At 38.8% G+C, this 22,475-nt stretch overlaps 1 protein-coding gene and 1 long non-coding RNA gene across 2 annotated transcripts; one reads left to right on the top strand and one right to left on the bottom strand.

The window, feature by feature from the left end:
* Positions 1 to 3,779: 3,779 nt before the first annotated feature.
* On the bottom strand, positions 3,780 to 4,750 carry LOC117655548 (uncharacterized). Its single transcript, XR_004588711.3, has 2 exons — positions 4,644 to 4,750; positions 3,780 to 4,087 (listed from the first exon to the last, which is right to left on the bottom strand). It is a non-coding gene; the product is annotated as an uncharacterized LOC117655548 (long non-coding RNA).
* A 483-nt stretch (positions 4,751 to 5,233) lies between these two features.
* SSTR3 (somatostatin receptor 3) lies at positions 5,234 to 15,518 on the top strand. The gene is made up of 2 exons (XM_034403106.3): positions 5,234 to 5,372; positions 12,819 to 15,518. The coding sequence occupies exon 2, from the start codon at positions 12,873 to 12,875 to the stop codon at positions 14,103 to 14,105; it is 1,233 nt and encodes a 410-aa protein (XP_034258997.1). The 5' UTR covers positions 5,234 to 5,372; positions 12,819 to 12,872; the 3' UTR covers positions 14,106 to 15,518.
* Positions 15,519 to 22,475: the final 6,957 nt, after the last annotated feature.

Raw genomic sequence — 22,475 nt, 5'->3', positions numbered from 1 at the left:
CTTCATGTGAATTAGATGAGACAAAGACTGTAATTCAGTGGTCAATTACAGGTTTGCATGCAAAAATTAACTGGTGTTCACTTGTCAAATTACATGTTTTGCGTGCAAAAGAAATCACCCCAAGATCTCCAGCAAAAGATAGGAATGCCCCCCACCCCCCCGGGACTGAAAATGCTCAGATGGAACCCATACTATATCTTCTTGTAAAGCTGGACATAAAGCAAATATTCCCCAAACATAATTCAGACATCTTGTTGGATTCAGACATCTTGTCAGCTATTGATTACTTAACTACAATTTTATACACTTTTATGAAGAAGCCACTACTGGCCTATGCTCCAAAGAGCATTCTCATCCTATGCTATGGTTAAGAGTTTATCCCTTGGCAGAATTTGGTGAAGAAAAGGAAAAGAGACAACATCCAAGACCTCCTACCAGACTGTGCCAAAGGACCCCACCTGTGTTCAATGGGGAGTTATGAGTTGTTCTATTCTCCTTCCTTTACTCACAAGTAGAATTGGGATCTGGGTTATAAATTTTCAGGTGATGAAATGCTTTTATGTGCATTCAAACATATTGGCATTCAAACACAGGGCATTCAAGCCCTGTGGATCTCATCTCAGTAAATGGGACTCAAGAATGCTGGAGAGACAACTGGACAAAATCACTGTATGCTTTGGAATTTCCAAGGTCTTTTCATGTGGTAAAATAGTTAAAAAGAAGAAAAAAAGATGGGAAGGAAAAAAATATTGTTGAGGGCATACAATTTTAGATGGATTGGGGGAATAGACTGTGGTTGAAGAGATTCCACATATGCTTCTCTCAAGATTTATAGCGGGAAATGACCACATAATTGTTTTCCTCAGCATACACCATTTTGGGGCATGTAGCTCTTGTACTTAAAAATTACTTACATTTTTTAAGACGTATATAACTTGCTACATGGAAGACTGTTCAGAAGAAAATGGAAACACAGCTCTGACTGACAGTTTCCTTTTTCTTCATATTCTATCTTTAAATGGAGCAGAAAACAACATAAGCTCAAACTTATTAAAATAGGAGACAGAGTTGTTTTACTATTTTGGCAAAGTGTAGCTATCAAAACATTCATGCTATCTTAATGGACACCAGAAAAGCAATACAAAGCTAAGCTCTGTTCCACATTCATGTGGAATAATTTCTGCAGTTGGTCCTATGAACCTTGTGGCTTAGTGAGGAATGCAGACTACGGTATAATCACAGGCAACAAACTCCCTTGAGCAAAGCAGAAAAAGGTGGGCTGTAAGCAGGAGATGAAGGACAAATCCAGGAGCTGGAAAGAAACAGAGACAGATAGGCAGAAGCAAAAAAAAAAAAAAGTGGGTGTTGTTGATCTCTAGATAAATGCCAAGGGAATCAAAAGGCAGATTCTCTGAAAAAACACACTCGCACACACAAATCATGTAGAGACAGAAGAAAATAGCTGACATGTTCTGTTCTTTTTTAATGGCACACTTAGGTTGCCTTGAACACATGGTTTTTAAAGGACATCCTTTGCTTAGATAATAATATATTTACTTATTTCAAAGGTAGAACAGACAATAAACATTCTATGCACCCTTTACATTCTTCTACCCTGTGCTTTACAAGTATCATTTCCTTGATATTTTGGGGCAAGGGGGGGGGGGATAATATTAAGTTTCTTGGTAAAGATGATTCTTTAAAAATTAGATGTTCATATTTAAGAATTACATCATTATCATAACAGCAGCCTATCTATATAATCAAACAGTGAAGCGAAAATCTCCCTCTACATATTTATGAGGATTACATCCTACACTAAAGTGGATTTGGAGTAGAGGAGCGTTATCATCAAATGATCAGGATAGGGCTATATTTTCGTTTCCTAAAAATAAGTTGCAATTCTTTCACATCTTGGTCTTCACTGCCTCTGAAATTAGAGTAATCAAGACAAAACTGCATACCTAGGGCCTCTTATACTGTTACAAAGACAATGTCTCCAAATCTGACCAAAAACCATGCTGATTTAATTTAAGTAAATCAATTTAAGTTGCCATTGCAAACTTTCCAACTTAGCCTATGACTCTATATTCTCTAGTAATCTCCCAACCAAGTACTAATGAGCTCTGACACATTTAGCTTCTGTACCAAAGGCAGCCAGATGTTGTTACCTAATAAAACAGTAGTTAAGGTCCTGATAGTTAAGATATAGTTAATTTGTGATAAGCAATCAAGAATTTTGAGAAAAGATGAAAACAAGATCCAGTTAATTTCATATTATTTTTTAAAAAATTAGCTATCAGCAGCTCATCTAGCTAAGCTTGGTCAGGAATTCACTAGTGAAATATGGTACTCTCATCCAAAATTGCCAGTCAGGATAAACCAGAAGGCAAACCAAGTCCTAGATATCTAGATATATCATCAAGTTAATTATGAATTAATCCACTGGGCAGAAATTGGGGGGGGCAACAAGGTGGGGGGACAAGTATTGTGCTGATGCTGACACAATGTTGACTTTGCCTCTATTATACATGCATTATATAAAAAGGGAGGTGTCTCCATTGCAACATTGACATGTTTGTTTCATCATTTTGACAAATTGATCCTGTAGATACATTTAAATATAATTATAATTCACCTATCCTAAATTTAAATACCTTGGACCAGGCATGTTTTTGATATCACATGATATCTGGGAAGCTGTAGAATTTTGGATGTGGTGAAACAAATTCAAATTAAATATTTGAAAGTAAAGCTATTTGTCATCAATAGACATTGGGGCAATCTAATAATATTTTCTTGATAATAACTCTGGATGGAACCATGTTCCCTCCTGAAGGAGTTGATAGGACTTAAGATTTTTCCTGAACGTTCTGGTCTGAAGCAGGTCTGAAAATTCCTGCTTAAACAACAGATGGAAACCATGATTGGGGAAGATTTTCTTCAGCCTTAGCTATCTGGACCAACATCCCCTGAAACAGTAATATGTCCCTGGACTACAATTCAGCTGGAGTATTGCAATGTACTTACATGGAGTAACCTCTGGAGACAATGTACGGTAGAAGCTACAGCTGGTACAAAATGTAGTGCCCAGACTCCTGGCAAGCCACTACTATTAAAATAATAATGATCCTGAAATTGCTACATTGAATCAAAGTGCTTTTATCAGCTCCTTAATGAAAAGGAGCAATTGCCATGATTGTGCCATCAGGATTATCATTCTGGAGCAATCAGATATGACATGTCTGACTATAATCTCAGAGGTTCTACCAAATACCACTAAATTCACCACATGCAAAAACTAGTATCGGGAGGAGATCAGCTAGGAGAATAAAAATAAGTTCCATCAGTCTTAGCAGTTTTTTCTTGGAAACTGAAGGCTGAGACTAAATATGAAAATAAACTTGCAGATGATAATGCCAGATAGATGTTCATTTGGACCCTCTCCTCTTCTCCCTTCTTTGGGAACCTGGAAATCTCCAATTTGCCACGGTTACTTGTTTAGTCCAAATTAGAGATCTCCAATTATCAGCGCTAGCACAATTCTGAATCTTAAATCCATTGCATGATATGGTTTTTCAAGTCAAAACCTGTTCCAAAGCTGGTAACCATAGTTTATTTTTTCAGATGTAATATGAAATTGTGATAAAATGGAGGAGGACAGAAAAGACATCTCAGTTTATTAATCCAATGTGTGGGTAGACAAATATATCTGTAAAATGTAAAATGCTGTCCAATTTTTAATAGCCCATTCATAGAAACATACTCTGTACATGGGGGGGGGGACACCTTTGAATATTTTAATTTATAATCTTAAAAAGCAGCCAAAAAAATCAACATTTATTCACATATGATTTTGCCCAGAATATGACAGGCAATCTACACAACTGTTTTTCCATGTAGCACATTAGCTAATCACTGTTAGAGGGAGAAGGAGAGCAGTTGTAGCACATCTGCATGTTAAAATATTGAAAACCGTCAACTTAAATGTTATAGGATGTCTAATGAACCATTAATGACATGTTTTCTTCATTTGCATCTTAAGAATGATCCTTAGTCTGGAATGAATCTCCTCTGGATATTGTTGCTGTAAAGAGAATGCAGAATAACATTGGTTAGATTAACCAAAGCAATTAATTTATAGCTTATTAAACATAAGAGATTGAGGGGAAAAAAACAAATTGATATACCGGATTTACTTTTTGAACCAATTAAGACTTTTATTACTGCAGCTAGAGAGATTAGAAATACAAAAGGCTTGCATTAAACATCGCATACAAAAGTCCCTTCCCTCCCCCCTCCGGCTCAGAAAGCACATATAAACAAGTTGCATAACATCAAATTAAGAAAGGCCAAAGCATATTTATAAATTAACAAATTGGATGGTGGAGGTTTTCATGACATCCCTGACAGGCAGGCATTATAGCAAGGAATTTTGAATGTATAAGTCTGTAAAACTTCACAGAAATCCTGAATAGAAGAAAAGCATAGATAGAAATCAATAGGCACCAGGCAAGAAATCCAGCTTTCACAATGAATGCTTAGCTCTAGACTGGAGACCTTTCTTCTCAGCAACCTTCCAGGAGCATCACTGAGCTTCTTTCCATATTTTCCCCTTTCCCTTCCCCCACCTCCCCACTTACCTCTGTCCTCTCTTCCCTGCTCTGTCACCATCTGTTATAACTGCACTCTTATGCACATCCCCTCCTGCTTCCTTTTCTTCTTCTTACACCCCCTCACATCCCCTCTTCCTCCTCCCTTCCATGTTCTTTCCTTCTATCATAATCCCTCTGTCACACCGCCAATCTCTCTCTCTCTCTCTCTCTCTCTCTCTCTCTCTCTCTCTCTCTCCTTTTCTTCCTGCCTGCTCCCTCTAAATCGATGCTGATTGGCTGGTGGCACCATTCCCAGGCGCAACTGACATACATCTTGATCTGCCTAACCCTGTGAGACATGCAGCCCCCCTCCATCCACCCTCTCCCTTCATTCAGCAGAAGGAAAGCCGGGCTGGGCTCCACTCATTAGATGCTAGAAGAGAGCTTTCTTACCTGCAGTGACTAGAGAAGACCAGGTGGGAGAGTATTAAAGGCAGGCAGGCAGCAAGCAGGGAGGCAAGCAGGCAGGCCGATGTGGGAGCAAAGGGGCCAGGAGAAGGTATGTCAGCCCAGGAGGAGCAGCCAAAGGAAAGAAAGATAACCAGGTGCTTGAAAGGAGAAAGAAAGTTAAAGAGATAAAAAGGCTTCTCGGTCCGATGTAAAAGACACTGGATTCAGGCATTCCTTTCCTTTTTCCTGATATAAAAGAAAGAGGAAGACAGAAGAAGATGAAATATCATCCTGGCAAGTGAAGGCAGATACCCATTTGTTGAATCTGTGAGTATCCAGCACAGCCTCTAGTCCCTGATTTTTTTCCTTCACATTCAATTGCATGCGAAACTTTACTTTGAGACCTGGGCAACTGATGCTCTCTACTCCGTGCCCCTCCCTCTTCCATCTCCTTCTGATAAGTAAGGTTTTTACTTTGGGGGGGTCTGTTCTTTCTAACATTCAGTGGATTTGAGCCATGGAGGAAAAAGGGCGAGGTGGATGAATGCTGGGGTTTTCTGCTTTATCAAATTCACTTTTGTCATGAGTTTATGTTTTCCCAGATCTATCCGCTAAACCTACCTGTTGTCATTCATTTAATTCTGTCATGCAACCGGCTATATACTTCAGAAAAGTTCCTTGTCTTTTTAAAGGGGTTTTTCCTGAATAACCAGTAGGTAGAAGATTGCAATTTTGGGATTCTAAAAACCTTTAGGAAAGAAGCTTCATTTGTAGAGTAGCCTGGCCCGGGGGTAGCTCGGTGGGTGGGGTGGGGAGTAAGTAGAAGTTGATTTAGGGAGAATGCAACAATTCTATTTATTTATTTATTTATTATCTAGCTTTATAGCCCATCTATTTCTTCAGACTTCAAGACAGTTTAAAAATTGGTAGCCCCAATAGAAATTATGGGCAGTGTAGAGAGAGTCAGGATGACATGATAATTTCAGAAACAGATTTTATGTCTTTTTAGATAAGGTTCCACTGAGGAACATAACATGAGAGCCAATCTGGTGTGTTGCTTAAAGGCATCAGACTAGAAACCAGGAGACTGTGACTTCTAGTCCTGCCTTAAACATGGAGCCAGATGGGTGACCTTGGGTCAGTCCCTTTCTCTCAGCCCTAAGAAGAATCCCTTGGGAAACCACTTCTGAAATTGATGGCAGGCAACTGGGGCCTGTCCAAGCAGTCACTGGGAATCAAGACTGACTTAGGCACAAAAGAAGGAAGGTAATAAGTATCCACTGCCATATCAAACACACTTATGCACATATGCATCTATTGCAATGGTTCAAAATTGTTGACTTTGCTCAGAGACTGATATGGATGGAAATCCTTGAGTTTTCTTTTTTCAGATACAGGTTTAAGTGATTTGCTATTTTTCTTTATAAGTCAATGACAGTATTTTCTCCACTGGTGAGATTAATATTCTCACCAGTGAGAATAAGTCCAGTAAAAATATGGCAAAAGTGTGTTGACGTTACAAAAGAGTGCCTGACTTTTTAATTATTATTTTTTTAAAAGAACCTGTTAGACAAAATGGAGTCCGATAATTGTACACATAAGCATTTGCAAAGAATGTGGAGCATCTGTAGAATGTAGCCAGAGTGGTGTTGCAACTCATAGGCTCATAATTTATTCTCTCCAAAAGCATATATATCTATGTAGTCACTAGGAGTAAAAAAAAATAAATAAAAAGATTTGATGGTACATACTCAATTAATCAATCAAAAGCTTATCAGTCTGCCTGCACAAATACTTTATCATGGGTTAGCTCTGGTTGAAGAACTCTATAAACGTATCTGATTTTTCATCATTTTGGAATTTTTCATATGTTGATTTGTGGGAGAGGGCAAGACAAGGGTCTGGTTATTACTAATTTGTACCTTGGGACTCAAATGTTTTTCTTTAAGGCCATGCTTTATTTCTGAAACATTGCATTTTCCTAGTAGTTAATCTGTCACTGTTCTTCTCAGGAAAAAAAAAAGAATTTCTCCCTACTTTCTGTATAGCTTGAGGCAGTTAGAAATGCTCCCTAAGGTATGGCTGATAGTCCAACAGCTGATGGGGAGGTTACAAACAAATAATAGTGTACTGTATTAGTAAGAAACCACATTCTCTTTGTAAGCATTGTAAATTGTATCATGATTGGGATTTTTTAAACAATGTTCTTAATGTTTCGTTAATGAGCAGCCATATTGCTGATTTTTCAGGGCTCACTTTAAAAACCCCACTGCTATTCTTCCTCAACTTATACTAGTTTTGCAATACTTTTCCCCATAACATTCCCATTTCCAAGCCAGATTTCTAGCACCATTTCTAGAACTTTGGAAAATATCCTTAAAATATCTGCCCCAGAAAATTCCTTATTTGCTTTGCGTTATATCTCGACTTTAGCACTCATACCCATGTTTTGAACTGCTGTCACCATTTACAAGTTTTTATTCTATTTCTTTTAATTGGATACCTCCAATTAAAACCAACAGAGATTCAGCAAATAAAATGTAATTAAAATTGATAGCAATTCAGAATGTCAAATGCTTTCTTCAATAAGCATGACAACAAGCCATCTTGTATTACTGAGTAACCACATTAAAGCTCTATAATCTGAGTCCTGGAAGTCCAGGCAGTTATTTAAACTTTGAGAACAGGCAGCTCCCAGATGATTTTTAAAAGTTATCTCGAACTGTAATTTTTATTTGATCAGAGGAAAAATATACTAAGAAACCCAATTTAATAATATTAGCCTTGCTTAATTTACCATAAAGGTTAATTTTCAATTACATTTTAGTTTAATCCAATTTATGTTTTGGCCTGACTTTGTACACTGTGCATACCATCTGAAGATGATCCTTTTTGCTTCAAAAAGTTTGCACAGTCCAGCTCTTTACTATTAAATAAGAATTTCAGTCTGTTTGCAATCTAATGTAGAGACCTTAGAGAAGATGATCTGGCATCTTCTGTATGTATGACAATGCTCTGTCATTGTGTCATTAGCCTTCCCCTCAAGATAAGCTTGTGAAAAAAACCCTATAATATACACTTGTTAATGCTTTGGTTCAAACCCATAATTTTCATTTGTCTACCAAATCTTCAGATATATTCATTCACCTTTCTATAAGTTCCATAATGAGAAATAACAACAGAAACAGCTACAACCACTGTCTGAATATAGATGAGTTTTAAGTGATAGATAAGTGGCTAGAGAGAATGTCCTATAGGCTAACTATATAGTTAAGGGGAAATCATAACTGTACTATCATTCTATAGCTTTAGAGTTAGCTGTATTGCCCTAGAATAATTTATCTTTGCAAGCATCATATTTTTTTTTAATAAAGAAGGTAATAGAAGACAAATTAACTCACTATAAGTCCAATATTTAAGTCAACCCAATTCAATGAATGGTGATCATTTTTTAAAAGAAAGACAATGGTTTTTCTGCGTTTTGTTTTAATTAATATTAAGAGACACAAATTACTGAATTTAGCTGGATATTAGGGATTTCACAATATGTTACACTCATTTCTACAAATGAGCTGGGAAAGGGGGAAGGGGAAAATAACCTATTATTTTAAAGACAGAATGATACTGAGAGTTTTATGGCCATGCTGCAAATTGAATATTAACATTTGAATAATGGAGAATGTTTTGCATTAAAAAAAATGCATATTTTAATTCTCTATTTGGTTTTTTAAAATATTTTAAACAGCTTAATTTGTGGCTTTTCCATCCCGGTAATTAATGATACACTTTTTTTATAAAGGAAGCTTGCTTTTTGTTCCATGGTGAATTGGCATGTGATATCACAGTGTTCAAAAATATGCACCAAGTATTTTGATTATCATTCAAAGCCTTTAAGCCATGGCTTGAGAAAATTTTTCTGCTTTTGGAGAAGTCCAATAATCAAAGCTAAACTAATGTATTTTAGCATATATTTGTGACATATTACACATGTTCAATACTTTCTAAGAGAAGGGTACATTTCCTCTGGAGGTTTTGACCCATGAGTAGCCAACATTTTCCTCTCCAGGGGCTGCCTTAAGATCATCCTGTGCATCCACATATCCATATGCAGACAGATTTGCTGACCTTTATATATACTGCTCAAAAAAATAAAGGGAACACAAGGAGAAGACATCCGAGATCTGAATGAATGAAATAGCCTTATTAAATACTTTGTTCTTTACATTCAGTAGTTTATACACTGCTCAAACAACTAAAGGGAACACAGAACTACTGTATGTAACAAACAAAGTATTTAATAAGGCTATTTCATTCATTCAGATCTCGGATGTCTTCTGCTTGTGTTTCCTTTATTTTTTTGAGAAGTGTATATACATTCCATCCCCCACCCTCATGTATACACAGAGAGTGTTCAGGATACACAACAGGCTTTCTCCCCACCCTCAATGCTGTATGGAGATACCATTCTACGTTACTACTCTTTTGGTTTTCAAACTTATATTACATCACCTGGTGTGGTGGCAGTGCCATTACATATAGGAAGATTATGGGCAGTACAAAATAAGATGGATTGTATATCCTGCATAGTGGAATACAAGCAAGTAATCCTATAGAAAAGTGGAATAGGCAATCTATGGAGGATGTGGGTTCTTCATTTCTGGAGGTTTTTAAGATGAGTCTCTAGGGGGCAGTGCTCAACTCTGTTTCAAAGCTGAAGAGCCAGTGCTGTCCGAAGACGTCTTGTGGTCATGTGGCCGGCATGATTAAACACCAAAGGTGCACGAAACGCTGTTACCTTTCCACTAAAGTGGCCCCTATTTTTCTACTTGCATTTTTTACTTTCGAACTGCTAGGTTGGCAGAAGCTGGGACAAGTAACGGGTGCTCACCCCATTACTAGGGATTTGAACCACTGAACTGTCGACAAGCTCAGTGTCTTAGCCACTGAGACACCACATCCTTATGGGCCTCTTATGGATGGTTTAATTGGTTTTCTGGCACATTGCGATAGGTTGGACTAGTTGTTCTTTGCAGTCCCCTTCCAATGCTATCTGGTACAATGCTACATCCATAGCTAATTACAAAAGTGCATGTGAAAGATTGTGGTTGTACAGCCAACTGCAAATAGACATATGCCTGTTATAAGAAAGGATTCTTTATGTATGTTATCATCATAGATTGACCATGTGATTTAAAAAATTTCTCTAGAATTCTCACATGCAGATAATGTTTTATATAATAGCACATGTTCATGGCAGGAAAACATAATCCTTGACTCAAGTGATTTACAATCAATATAAGCTTTCATCACCTCCAGCTATGTGTTTTGTAGGGTTTAGAGGGACATGACTTTCAAACAGCAGGTTCTAATTGTTCTGAAGATTGTGGCTGTGTATGCATACTCTGTGTGTATGTGTTTCAAAATGGAAATTTTGTTTTTTCATATATATATATAGTTTAATCATCATCATTCTAATGGCAGATCTATAGGCTTTACATCCAAATACTTTTTGGCATTGGGTGAAATGCATGCATGCATTTGCATGCAGAAGGCAGAAGCTGAAGTCCTACTTTTTCCCACATAGCACCGGGAAAGGAACATTCTCTGTAATCATGGCAAATTGTATCCTGTCTATTCTAGCCTTCCCAATGTGGTGCTTTCCAACTATCTTAGACAACACAGCCAGAGCTGTGCATTCTGCTCTTGAGGCTGCCTGGGTAGAACTTTGCAGAAGAAATCCCAGGCTTCCAAATACGAGAACATTGCTTAGTAAAAATTTGAAGTAAAGGAAATAAAGCACTTAGTTGTACTGTGTGAAAAGTAACCACCCGTTACCCCTTCGCCTGATGGATAATGGGTTCACTTTCATTTCAAAAGACAAAAATGTTGAGTGGGTAATGGTGTTCCTATCAATGGGTGCCTGAGTGCATGTCCTGCACTTGGCAGCTCCCCTTGCTTCCTATACTTCCACTACACAGTCCTCTCTCTCCAGCAGCTTCCCACACTTCAATTATCTCCCAAGGGAAGAACGACATCATGACAGCACTTCTCCCACTGAGATAGGAAGTCACCTCCAGAATTCTCCAGGCTAAGATCTAATTCTTCAGCCTTATTCTTTCCATTAGACTGGAAATGGGATCTTCTGTATATAACTCACAATCTAATCACCGATTTTCATATTTTTTTAGTCTTAAGTATATTCTATTCTGTTTCCATCAGTTTCTGATTTAACATTTGCCATGAATAGATGTTTCGGCATTGATATCATCTAATATGTAATTTTTATGTTCAGTTTTGCTTCAAATGTTTTGTTGTAAAAAGTCCCCTAATATAAAGCATTTCTTGATGTTATTTTTACTACTGTATATATGCATCTCTAGTGCCTTTTTTCTTGTCTCCTCTCTAATATATGTGTTTTAATGTCTTTTTTGTTGGAAAATGAATCACAAAATTTGAAGTACTGCACACACAGTGGGTTAGACAATCATACTTAGGCTCTTATTGTGTTTTGGGAGTTGTTAACTGGGATTAGGTTGCCTTCCTCTGTTTCATTCAATCATAAAACCCTGTGTTCATACTTTCCATGCCCTGCAATCTCCTCTAATCATTATTCTTTTTGTTTTTTTAAATAGACTGACAGGAGATAAGACTGATATATAACTAGGGAACCAGAATTGCATGCAGCCATAAAAAACCTTGGGATATTGTTACAAGAGTTCCTTCAAAAGTTCTCGCTGACAATGGAGTAGTAACAAGACTTTGTTAAATGCATGGGAAATAATCAGTTAAATGAAAGGAATTTAAATGCCTGTCTGAAAATGTTGTTTTTCTTCTGACCCTTCCAAATTTAGTTTTTGCCCTAATCATCCACTTCTTAGTCATTACCTTACTGACATTTTTGAATGTGTCTCTTGGTAGATTACTTAAATCCAACTTTGGTCCTCAGACTGGAAAAGAATGTGTTTGGAAGTGGTTTGCCATTATCTCCTTCGAGTTGAGAGAGATTGATTGGCTCAGAATCACCAAACTGGTTTTATATCTAAGACAGGATTAGAATTCAGAGTCTCTTGATTTGCAGCCAGAGCCTTTAACATCAGACTGACTCTCTAAGGCTACACTGGCATCAATTAAATATTTAGCTGACAAGACTTGCTCTTCTTAGAAACACTGTCTTGAGAATATGTTATAAATGAACTCCGGGATCTATTTTGCAGTTAGAATGAATAATTTTGGCAATGCAAGATGATTGAGTTGGTTGAAGAATATCTCTTAATATACATTAGAGTTCTGTCTGTTGTGGCTGTTGACCTTCACTTTTATTAGGTATGGAACCTAAGTCCGACCACTTGATAGGATTTCATGTTGTTTCCATGATCTATTTGATTCCCAACCTCATTATACACAACAATCTGCTCCCTTGTGATATCCTGAAGATAAAGATTGCCCCATTTTTCAAGTTTTTTTTTAATGTGGCAAGTTTCTTCCCCCCCACTTTATTCTATAAATTTTCTCTGTAAATTTACCATTGATTCCAATTCTTAGTGTGCCTTAATTTAGGAATAGGGGTAACTGAAAGAGAAATCTCCACTATAATCAAAATTAGAAGCAATGGAGAGATATAGACAATTCTAGCCTGTAGTCATGAGATTCACTGGCCATCACTTGCTATTCCATATCTTAAATTCTCTGTAGAGTTACATATTAACTATCTAGAATGCTTGTGGATTATAAGATGAATGTTAAATTATCTATTTCTGTTCTTCTCAAATGCAGAGTCCTCCCAAGGGATCCTGTGGATATTTGTTTCCTGCCCCTCCTTTTTCTGCCATGGACAATTTCAACTTCACCACCACAGTGGCTTTTTGGGAAGAGAATTCAACAACTTCTGGTACAGCCTTTCTTTCTGGAAATTTATCCCTAGCTTCTAGTCTAGGCCTAGATATTAGTGGTGTCCTTATTCCACTGGTATATCTCATTGTCTGTGTTGTAGGACTAGCTGGAAATTCTCTAGTCATTTATGTGGTTTTGTGCCATTCAGTAAGTGAATCAGTGACTAACATCTATATCTTCAACTTGGCACTGGCAGATGAACTCTTTATGCTTGGCCTACCCTTCTTGGCAGCACAAAATGCTTTATCATATTGGCCTTTTGGGTCATTTATGTGCCGTCTAGTGATGGCTGTGGATGCCATAAACCAATTTACTAGTATTTTCTGCCTCACCGTGATGAGCATTGACCGCTATCTGGCTGTGGTGCACCCTGTGAAATCCTCAAAATGGCGGACAGTCCGAGTCGCTAAGACTGTCAGTGCCACTGTGTGGGTAATCTCATCTGTAGTGGTGCTGCCTGTGGTAGTGTTTTCAGAAGTCCCACATGGTATGAGTACATGCCACATCAAATGGCCTGAGCCTGCTTCAGTATGGAAAGCTGGTTTCATCATCTACACAGCTACACTCGGCTTCTTTGGGCCACTGCTGGTAATCTGCTTGTGTTACCTGCTTATTGTTGTCAAGGTTCGTTCATCAGGCAGAAAGGTGCGAGCACTGACAGCTAAACGCAAACGCTCTGAACGGAGGATCACACGCATGGTAGTAATTGTGGTGGCAGTCTTTGTACTCTGTTGGCTACCTTTCTATATGCTCAACATCATCAACGTCATCTGGACTTTGCCTGAGGAACCATCACTCTTTGGTATTTACTTTCTGGTTGTTGTCCTGCCCTATGCCAACAGTTGCACCAATCCTATCATCTATGGCTTCCTCTCCTATCGGTTCAAACAGGGTTTTCGCAAAGCCATCTTGAGACCCTCCCGCCGAGTGCAGAACCAAGAGGTAGCCATGGCAACAACTGCAGATAATATGGAAGATGGGGAGGAGGAGGAGGAAGAAGAAATGTTAGCTAAAGTAAAGGAGATCAGCAAGATTACCCAAAATGGTAGTAGAGGACAGCAAGAGAGTGAACCTGCCAGTGATCCAGGAAGAGACAATGAACACAAGCCAAATACCGAAGAGCCCATAAGTGGTGAGAAGCCCAACATAGTTAACATCAGCTGTTTATAGTGATTGGGAAATGGATCTCTTTCTCCTGAAATTGCCTGGCAGAGACTAATAATATTTTTTTTAAAGAATAATTCATAAATTAAGGAGTTTTACAGTAATAATCAGTCCTGTGATGTCTTTTTGAAACAAGGTACTCTACTAACATGACCATACCTTTTTCTATAAAACAGTATAATTGAACAGAATGGTATTTCTGAGAACAGAGTTGACCCATCATTAAGGTTAGAAGTAGGAATAAAATTGTCTTTGTTCTTTGCAAATGCTCAGAGACTGAAAATTGGAATCAACTACTAAGCAAAAGTTCAACTAAATTTCCCAGCCCCTCTAGGGAGAACAAACCTAGAAATCCACTCCACAGGAAGGCTAAAGCTACTTTTATTGAGTCCAGCTATAACAACAGAACCTTGCATGTCTGATTGTACCTCCTCCTCCTCCTTCATATTATTTAGTTAAATAGGAATACTGAGGCACTTCCAAATGTTATCTCATTGCAGAATTCAAAAATGTTTAATCCCTTTGGCCTAGGTTCCCTCATCTTGTCAAGGTCATCTTCCTTACTCCCTACAGATAGACAGAAGTCTATTTACAATTAGGCCTAGTACATCTCGATCTCAAAAATCTGGATCCTTACTACATGGCAACAAGGAAACATAAAATGTATCTTTTTTGCCTTCTAATGGTTATTTGAAATTTTTTTTTTGCAATCTAATATGCAGTATTCAGATCTCTAAAGGAAATGTTTTTGGATATGGAATAACTGTACTTAGGGGGAGTGATGGCTCAGTGATTAAAGACTCTGAGTTTCTCAGCAGGAAATGGGGTGAGCTCCTGTTACTTGCCCCAGTTCCTGCCCCCCCTAATTTGAAAGCATGCAAATGTGAGTAGATAAACTTTGGTGGGAAGGTAACAGTGCTCCATGCACCTCAGCATGTAGTCATGCTGGCCACATGAACATGGAAATGTCTTTGGACAACACTTGGCTCCCTCAGCTGAAAAACGAAAATAAGCACACATCCTAGAATTGGACACAACTGAATAAGGGAAACCTTTACCTTTATTAACTGTGATTGCCCATCAATGGTACCTCAAAGTAACCATCCCTCCAAAATCAAGGAAAGGGTCGAGCTTCTTTAAAGTGCTGCTGAGAGTTACAATGAGTGCAACCTGTGACAAACTGGAAATAACTTTCCTGCTTCAGAACTACATTGGGCTATATTGCTGACTGGTTATTGCAGTAAAATGTTTCTTTTAAAATGTAAAGGCCCATGCCTGCAATGCAGTCTTTTAATAATGTGCAAACAAGCAAACAAAAAAATGAGATATATTTGTTTTTAAGAAACACTAATATCCAGTGTTTTGGATAAACAATTCATTTCAGGAAGCAAATACAATAAATATTTTTTCCCACCAGCATATTAATCTATTATTTATTTATTATTTTATTTATCAAATTTGTATATTGTCCATCTCACCAAAGACAACTCCAGGCGACTTACAGGCATTAAATAAAATGCATTATAAAACATTAAAACAAATATTAGGATCTTAATTTATTTATTTATTTATTTATTTATACACCGCCCTTCTCCGGAGACTCAGGCGGCTTACAATGTGCTCAGCAATAGCCTTCATTCTTTTGTATATTTATACAAAGTCAGCTTATTGCCCCCACAACTGGGTCCTCAATTTACCTACCTTAGAAAGGATGGAAGGCTGAGTCAACCTTGAGCCTTGATGAGATTCGAACCTGCAGTAATTGCAGGCAGCTGGTCTTAATAACCACCTTAATAACAGGGTGCCTTAGACTACCAAAATCAATTAAAATAAAACCAAGCAGGAGGGAGCAAAATGTACTCAGGGAGAAACTGGGGTGTTATCCAGAGCACCTCCAAAGCGCCACATCCCCATTGGGACCCCAGGTTAGTTGGCACAGTCATATCTTCAAGGCCTTTTGGAAGGCCAAATGGGTGGAAGCGGATGTGACATGGATGTGACATGGGGAGGGTGGGAAATGTTTTAGGGGGTGGGAGCCATAGGAGACAAGGCTTTTCTACCTGACCCGACCAGCCAAAATTCCTTGGCTGATGGGGTCCACAAAATGCCAGTGTGGGTGAAGTGGCTAATCCCATCAAGGTGAGCTGGTTTCTCAGACAGCCATGGTGTGGAAGGTTTTAAAGGTAATAACCAACACCTTGAAGTGGACCTGGAAGCAAACTGGCAGATAGTACATCTTACGGAACAGTGATGTAACATGGGTCTCTCTAGGGTCCCCAAGAACTGCCTGCGGTGTTGCGTTCTGCACCAGCTGAAACTTCTGGATACTCTTGAAGGGCAGCCCATGTAGAGCACATTGCAGGGAGGATAATGCTAGATCCCTTACCAGATCACATTGCCATTGCTCCAACAAGGTTATATCTGCTGTGTGACCACTGCCCTGAGTCAGGCCCAAAATAATCTGGGATAGGCCCATGGTGGGTTGGAATCTCTCAGGACCATAAGCCTGGGGAACTTTGCTGCCAACCCTGAGATGACCTGAAGCAGCTCAGGCAGGAAGGTTGCCATGCAACAAGGAGGCTGGTAGATTTAGCAACAACCCCAACTGATCTGATGAGGCCAGCTTCAGAAACATGGTCTCACAGCCAGAGACTTGGGGACCAAAGCCCTGAAAATCAAGAGCTACACAGTTCAATCTGAGCAATATGATTCTCTTTTGGTAGAATAGTAATATCCCCTTTTTTCCTCTCCAGTAGTTCTTCTATGTCTTTCAAGGTTATAAGATAGAAGTTTATTGTATTAACGTTCAACAGAGAGATGGGAATGGATACACTGGGAATAGTTACAACTCCCCACAGATATTTGATGCTGTCATCTGTACTTCTTTAAACTTTGTGGACATTTTTCAAATCAAATTGCGTGAACCAGAATCTTCCTATAAGCTGAAATTCGATGGTAACACTCTTCCTACAAGGAAATTGTCCTTTCTTGCATTTCTACCTGTTGTGCAGATATTAAAAGCAGCACTTCTGAAGTCATGTAACACACATGGGACATTACATACAAGGCTTAAAAAAAGGTGGGAGGGTAATCAAGTGGGCACACAGACCCATCTCCTTCAGTTGTTATAGGGCTTTACTTCAGCTTTATAACTTTTCCGTATCTCTGGTTGCTAAGATACCCTCCTATAATCCAGATTTCTGTATGTGATTTTGGACACCATCCTTCAGAGGAGACTTTGGAAGACATGAGAAAAGGAGAGCATATAAGATTCATTTCATCCAGTGGGTTTGAAGTGACAAGAAGGGATTTGAGGAAAATAGTGTACTTGTACAGCAATCAACTCAAATTATACCTTTTCCTCATAGCACAGTTTGTACACTTAACATGTGGCCAATTTCTGTCTTTGAGACTCCAGTTAGATGGAATCTGGGCATTTCCTGCATCTTTTCAATCTTATAATAATTAAAAACATCTGCGTGAGGGATTCTGAATACATCAAAGACATAGGTTTTATCTGATGTAAAAGCAGTCTTTGTCCTGCATTTTATCTTGTTTTTGGTTGTGGAGGAAGAGTACGCAGACACCCTCGAACAGAGAGCCCATAAACATATAATTTAAAATGCATAATTTACTCCATCATATCCCAGCTTCTTAAGATAAGATAGGTAAGGGGTGATGAAAATAAAAAAGGAAAGAAAAGAATATCACATGACTTTTGAAATGTGCCTATGCGTGATGTGAAGTTGCTAAAATGATGGCATTTTCACATTACTTTAAAAAACAGATTCAGTTTTGTTGGTCTAAAGGAAAAAAAGTGATCAAATATGTGTCCTGACCTGCACTGCTAATATAATTACAGTATTGGACAGTATTGTAAGGGTTATCAGCTGGGTATGGCATTTATTGCTTACTGTAATTTTGGAAAGAATTCTGGGAACTACAGGAGCATAATAGATTTATAAAAAGCAACTAAACTCTCATAAACCAGAGAGAAAGTTCAGTGGCTCTTATTTCTCAACAAGCAGCATATAATCATGCCTGTGGTATGAGTTTTAAAATTCCACACTGATAGTGTGAAACCTTGCAGCGTCACAATAGGAAGGTGGCCACTTCATCAGTAATATATTGCTGTGCTGATCAGAAAGTTGCTCGTTAAAAAACAGAAATTGTGAGAGCAAGCTTCTAATTAAAGTTGCAGGGGATCCCTGATGTATGTGGATGTCTAGAAGCCAAACACATATTACTGTGGTATTTCACCTTGTGGTTTTATTCCCTAATCCCTAAGACATTAACATAAAAACACCAAACACAGCTTGCTTCCTGCAAAAAGTCTTCTCACCATCTCCCAATTTGCTTTTAAGTTATGTTGGAAATCCGACTGGGACAGCATATCAGCTTAAACACTCCCACCAATTGTCCTCTGCAAGTCCTCCCACAAAACATCATACTGTCATCAGAGAGTTTGGCTTATACTTTGAAATTCAGCTGTTAAAAAAATGAGGGTTCCAAGGGCTTTGTCATCAATAGGCAACATTAGAGCTAACTTGAGGTTCTCGATTAGAGGTGATATTCAGCAGGTTCTGACCAGTTCTGTAGAACCAGTAGCGGAAATTTTGAGTAGTTTGGAAAACCGATAAATACTGCCCCTGACTGGCCCCGCCCCCATCTATTTTCTGCCTCCCAAATCCCAGCTGATTGGGAGGAAATGGGGATTTTGCAGTAACCTTCCCCTGTAGTGGGGAATGAATGGAGATTTTACAGTATCCTTCCCCTGGAGTGGGATGGGAATGGAGATTTTACAGTATCCTTCCCCGCCACACCCACCAAGGCACACCCACCAAGCCATGCCACGCCTACCAAGCCACACCCACAGAACCGGTAGTAAAAAAATCTGAACCCCACCACTGGTCTTGATACACAAATAAAAAAATATGTCTGGCATGGCTTCAAATACAGATCATTCTGCCTTTGGATGGAATGGAATAGGATAGAGATAGGTAGGATAAGAAGATTGTTAAGTATTTACATTTACAGAGAATGGAATGTTTTTCTTCCTGAATGGATTATAAAATAAAAGGGTGAAAAAGATAAATAAAATAAGTTGAAATAAGTTGAAAGTAGAAAGGCACTTAATTTCAGAGACTCCCATTTTGGAATGCTTGTAACAAAACAAATAATATTCCAGAACACTTTCTTTTAAATGTGGACTTTATTTTAAAAGGTTTAAAGTTCCAAATTTCACCTGCACACCCCACTCCCACCCAGTACAAGACTGATGATGTCAAGGACACAAGATTCTCGTATACAAACCGTCACACATTTATTGATTTTAAAAAACAATTTATATAGCCACTCAGCTCAATGAAGTGACTCTAGGTGGCATACAAGGTTAAAACTAAAACAATAGTGCAATTCAAGAAGCAAGATACCAACGTGATAATATATATCACGTGCATGGAATTAAAAAAAAGAATCCTGCCACTTTCAACACTGAAATGATAAGTACACAAGCAGCCAACAAGGCTCACTTTACCTCCTGACTGCAATGCCTAGAAAAACTTTTACGTCTAATGCTTTGAGAAAAGCCAACAAGTTTGGGGCAGGGGTGAAATTTACTTACCTTCACTACCAATTTGCAAATGTGAGCGCGTGCGCAGAGCCTTCTGTGCATGGGCAGAGGATCAAAAGCGGGATGTGTTGACTTCCGGGAGGATGGGCGGAGCCTCCCGCCACCAGCGCTACCGGTTCGCCCGAGCCAGATAGAATTGGCTCAATTTCACCACTGGTTTGGGGCCATCAAGATCTTGTGGGTAACACTGGGGGAAGATGCAGCAACAGAGAAAGTGTACCACAAAGGAAAAAAGTGGACCAAGTATTGCTGTATACATTTCTAGCCTTTCCACATTCTCTGTATGTGCATGGAAAAACTGAAGGGGATCATTTCACCCGGCTTGACTAGATGTCATTAACAGTGCAATCATCCAGTTTTCCTTCCGTTTCTTTTTTCTTAAATTCCCCCTTTCCCTTTTCTCGTTCATTCATTTTCCCATTCTATAAATAGATTAATGGCAATAACTATCTGATATCCCAGCTGTCATTCAAAATTTTCGTGAGTATACATGTACAGCATCATTATGGATTCTGTAGAGAGAAAAGGCGGACAGAAAAAAAATCTGTTAAAAATCCTGCAAAATGCACTTGCTTTTCAGGGAGGGAGGGAGGGAGGGAGGGAGGGAGGGAGGGAGGAAGGAAGGAAGGAAGGAAGGAAGGAAGGAAGGAAGGAAGGAAGGAAGGAAGGAAGGATCGATCAATGGTTTTCTCAGGAAATTAAAACTCAAAATTTCCTCTGTAATAAATGAAATTACATGTAGTTAATTTCAAAAGAATTGTACCTTAGATATTTCAGTCAATTTTGTTCATTTGTTTAATTAATAAAAAACTACATGGAAGATTTTTTAAAATGCAAATAAACAAAGGACATGAATTCTGGCACATAACTGTGTGACAAAATGTAGCAATACATACTTTCTATTTGCACTGTGTCTTTCCTCTGAAAGCGTATGGTGTTATATTGGGGATAATTTTCTTCCTTTCAACATAACATTAGATGGAAAGATAATGACCAGACAAAAGTCACGAAATAATGTTATTGTAACTTAGTGCAGATCTGAGCCAGGTCCCAAAGCCAAGATAATAGCCTAACTGTGAGAGGGATCTTGGAGTCTTAGTGGATAACCAATTAAATATAAGCCAACAGTGTGTGATGACAGCCAAAAAAGTCAATTAACAGAGGGATACAATCAAGATCAAGTGAGGTACTAATACCACTCTATAAAGCCTTATTAAAACCACACCTAGAATACTGCATCCAGTTTTGGTCACATTATAAAAAGATGTTGAGACTCTAGAAAAAGTACGGAGAAGAGCAACCAAAATGATTAGGGGACTGGAGACTAAAACCTATGATGAGCGGTTGCAGGTACTGGGCATGGCTAGTTCTAGTGAAGAGAAGGACCAGGGGAGACATGACAGCAGTGTTCCAATATTTGAGGGGCTGCCACAGAGAGGAGAGGGTCAAGCTATTTTCCAAAGCACCTGAAGGCCAGACAAAGAATAATGGACGGAAACTGAACAGGGAGAGATTCAACCTGGAAATAAGGAGAAATTTTCTGACAGTGAGAGCAATCAATCAATGGAACATCTAAGCTTGCCTTCAGAAGTTGTGGGAGCTTCATCACTGGAAGCTTCCAAGAAGAGACTCGACTGCCATCTGTCAGAAATGGTGTAGGGTCTGCTTGGGTGGGGGGTTGTTCTAGATGACCTACAAGGTCCCTTCCAACACTCTTAATCTGTAAGAAATAACTGTCTATCAGCACTATGAGTCAAGAACTGCCTCTTTTTTGGGGGGGTCTGAATTTAAGCACTTGATCACAGAAAAATGACAATTATCGTGTGTTGTGTGTGTGTGTGTCTGTGTGTGTGTGTAAACTTGTTTGTCATCCACCTCTATACGCCTCCATGGGTACGTTTGAAGTCCTATATCAGGAAGTAAATTAGTAGATTTACATTTCTATAAAAATATCCCTGGATGAGTCTTGCAGAGTTCTGCCTTGTGCTAGCAAGCAGTGGGTTGAAGCAGATCTCAAGCTATATAAAAAAGAAAAAGCTGAAAGGTCTGTTCGCTATCTTCCTGACTTCTCCATCTGGACAAGGGTGAGAGAGCATGGCGTGGGAGGTCGAGTGAACTGTCAGGCTTTTCTTGCTACATTTGACATTCACAGCTCCAGACTTTAACCCTTTTGCATCTCCGGCCTGAAGAGCCTTAAATGTTCAGTCTTGCTTGCATGTTGTGCAATACAAAAATGCTGTGGATGACGGCAGAGGAAAATCATGCAGATTCACGTGGAGAGACAAAAGGGAATAGCCTTTGAGGGGCATTCTGGACATGTCCTAGTGGACTTATGCCTACCGGGCCGATATGGAAATATATATATATATATATAAACTCCAGGTACTGAAGCTGAGAGAGATAAGCATATCAGACCCTCCAGGATGCAAAGGGATTTTTAAACAAATTATTATCAGCAAGTGACCACAGCTGCTACTATAGCAGCCAGCTGCAGTGCCTCTTTCCAGCTCTATTTGATCAAGGCCATGCTGCATAGAAACAAATAAACCAACCCCTCTATGTACACTCGCACGCATGCGCACAAAAGCACACACACACACACACACTCTTTATTCTACAGGCAAAAGCACTGTAGAATAAAGAGAAAACATCTCTTTTTTTTGCCCACGTCACTAAAAGTTTAAGCTGGCCGACCACTACCACCACCCACACAAACTACACAACTGCACCATACTTGCATGCAA

The sequence above is a fragment of the Pantherophis guttatus genome, chromosome 7, assembly GCF_059756535.1.
Source record: "Pantherophis guttatus breed Tessera chromosome 7, ASM5975653v1, whole genome shotgun sequence".
NCBI lineage: Eukaryota > Metazoa > Chordata > Lepidosauria > Squamata > Colubridae > Pantherophis > Pantherophis guttatus.
This window is presented reverse-complemented; position numbering and strand designations above follow the sequence as displayed.

Coding starts and splice junctions, on each gene's coding strand:
- SSTR3 (XM_034403106.3), top strand. CDS start 12,873: ATGGACAATTTCAACTTCACCACCACAGTGGCTTTTTGGGAAGAGAAT.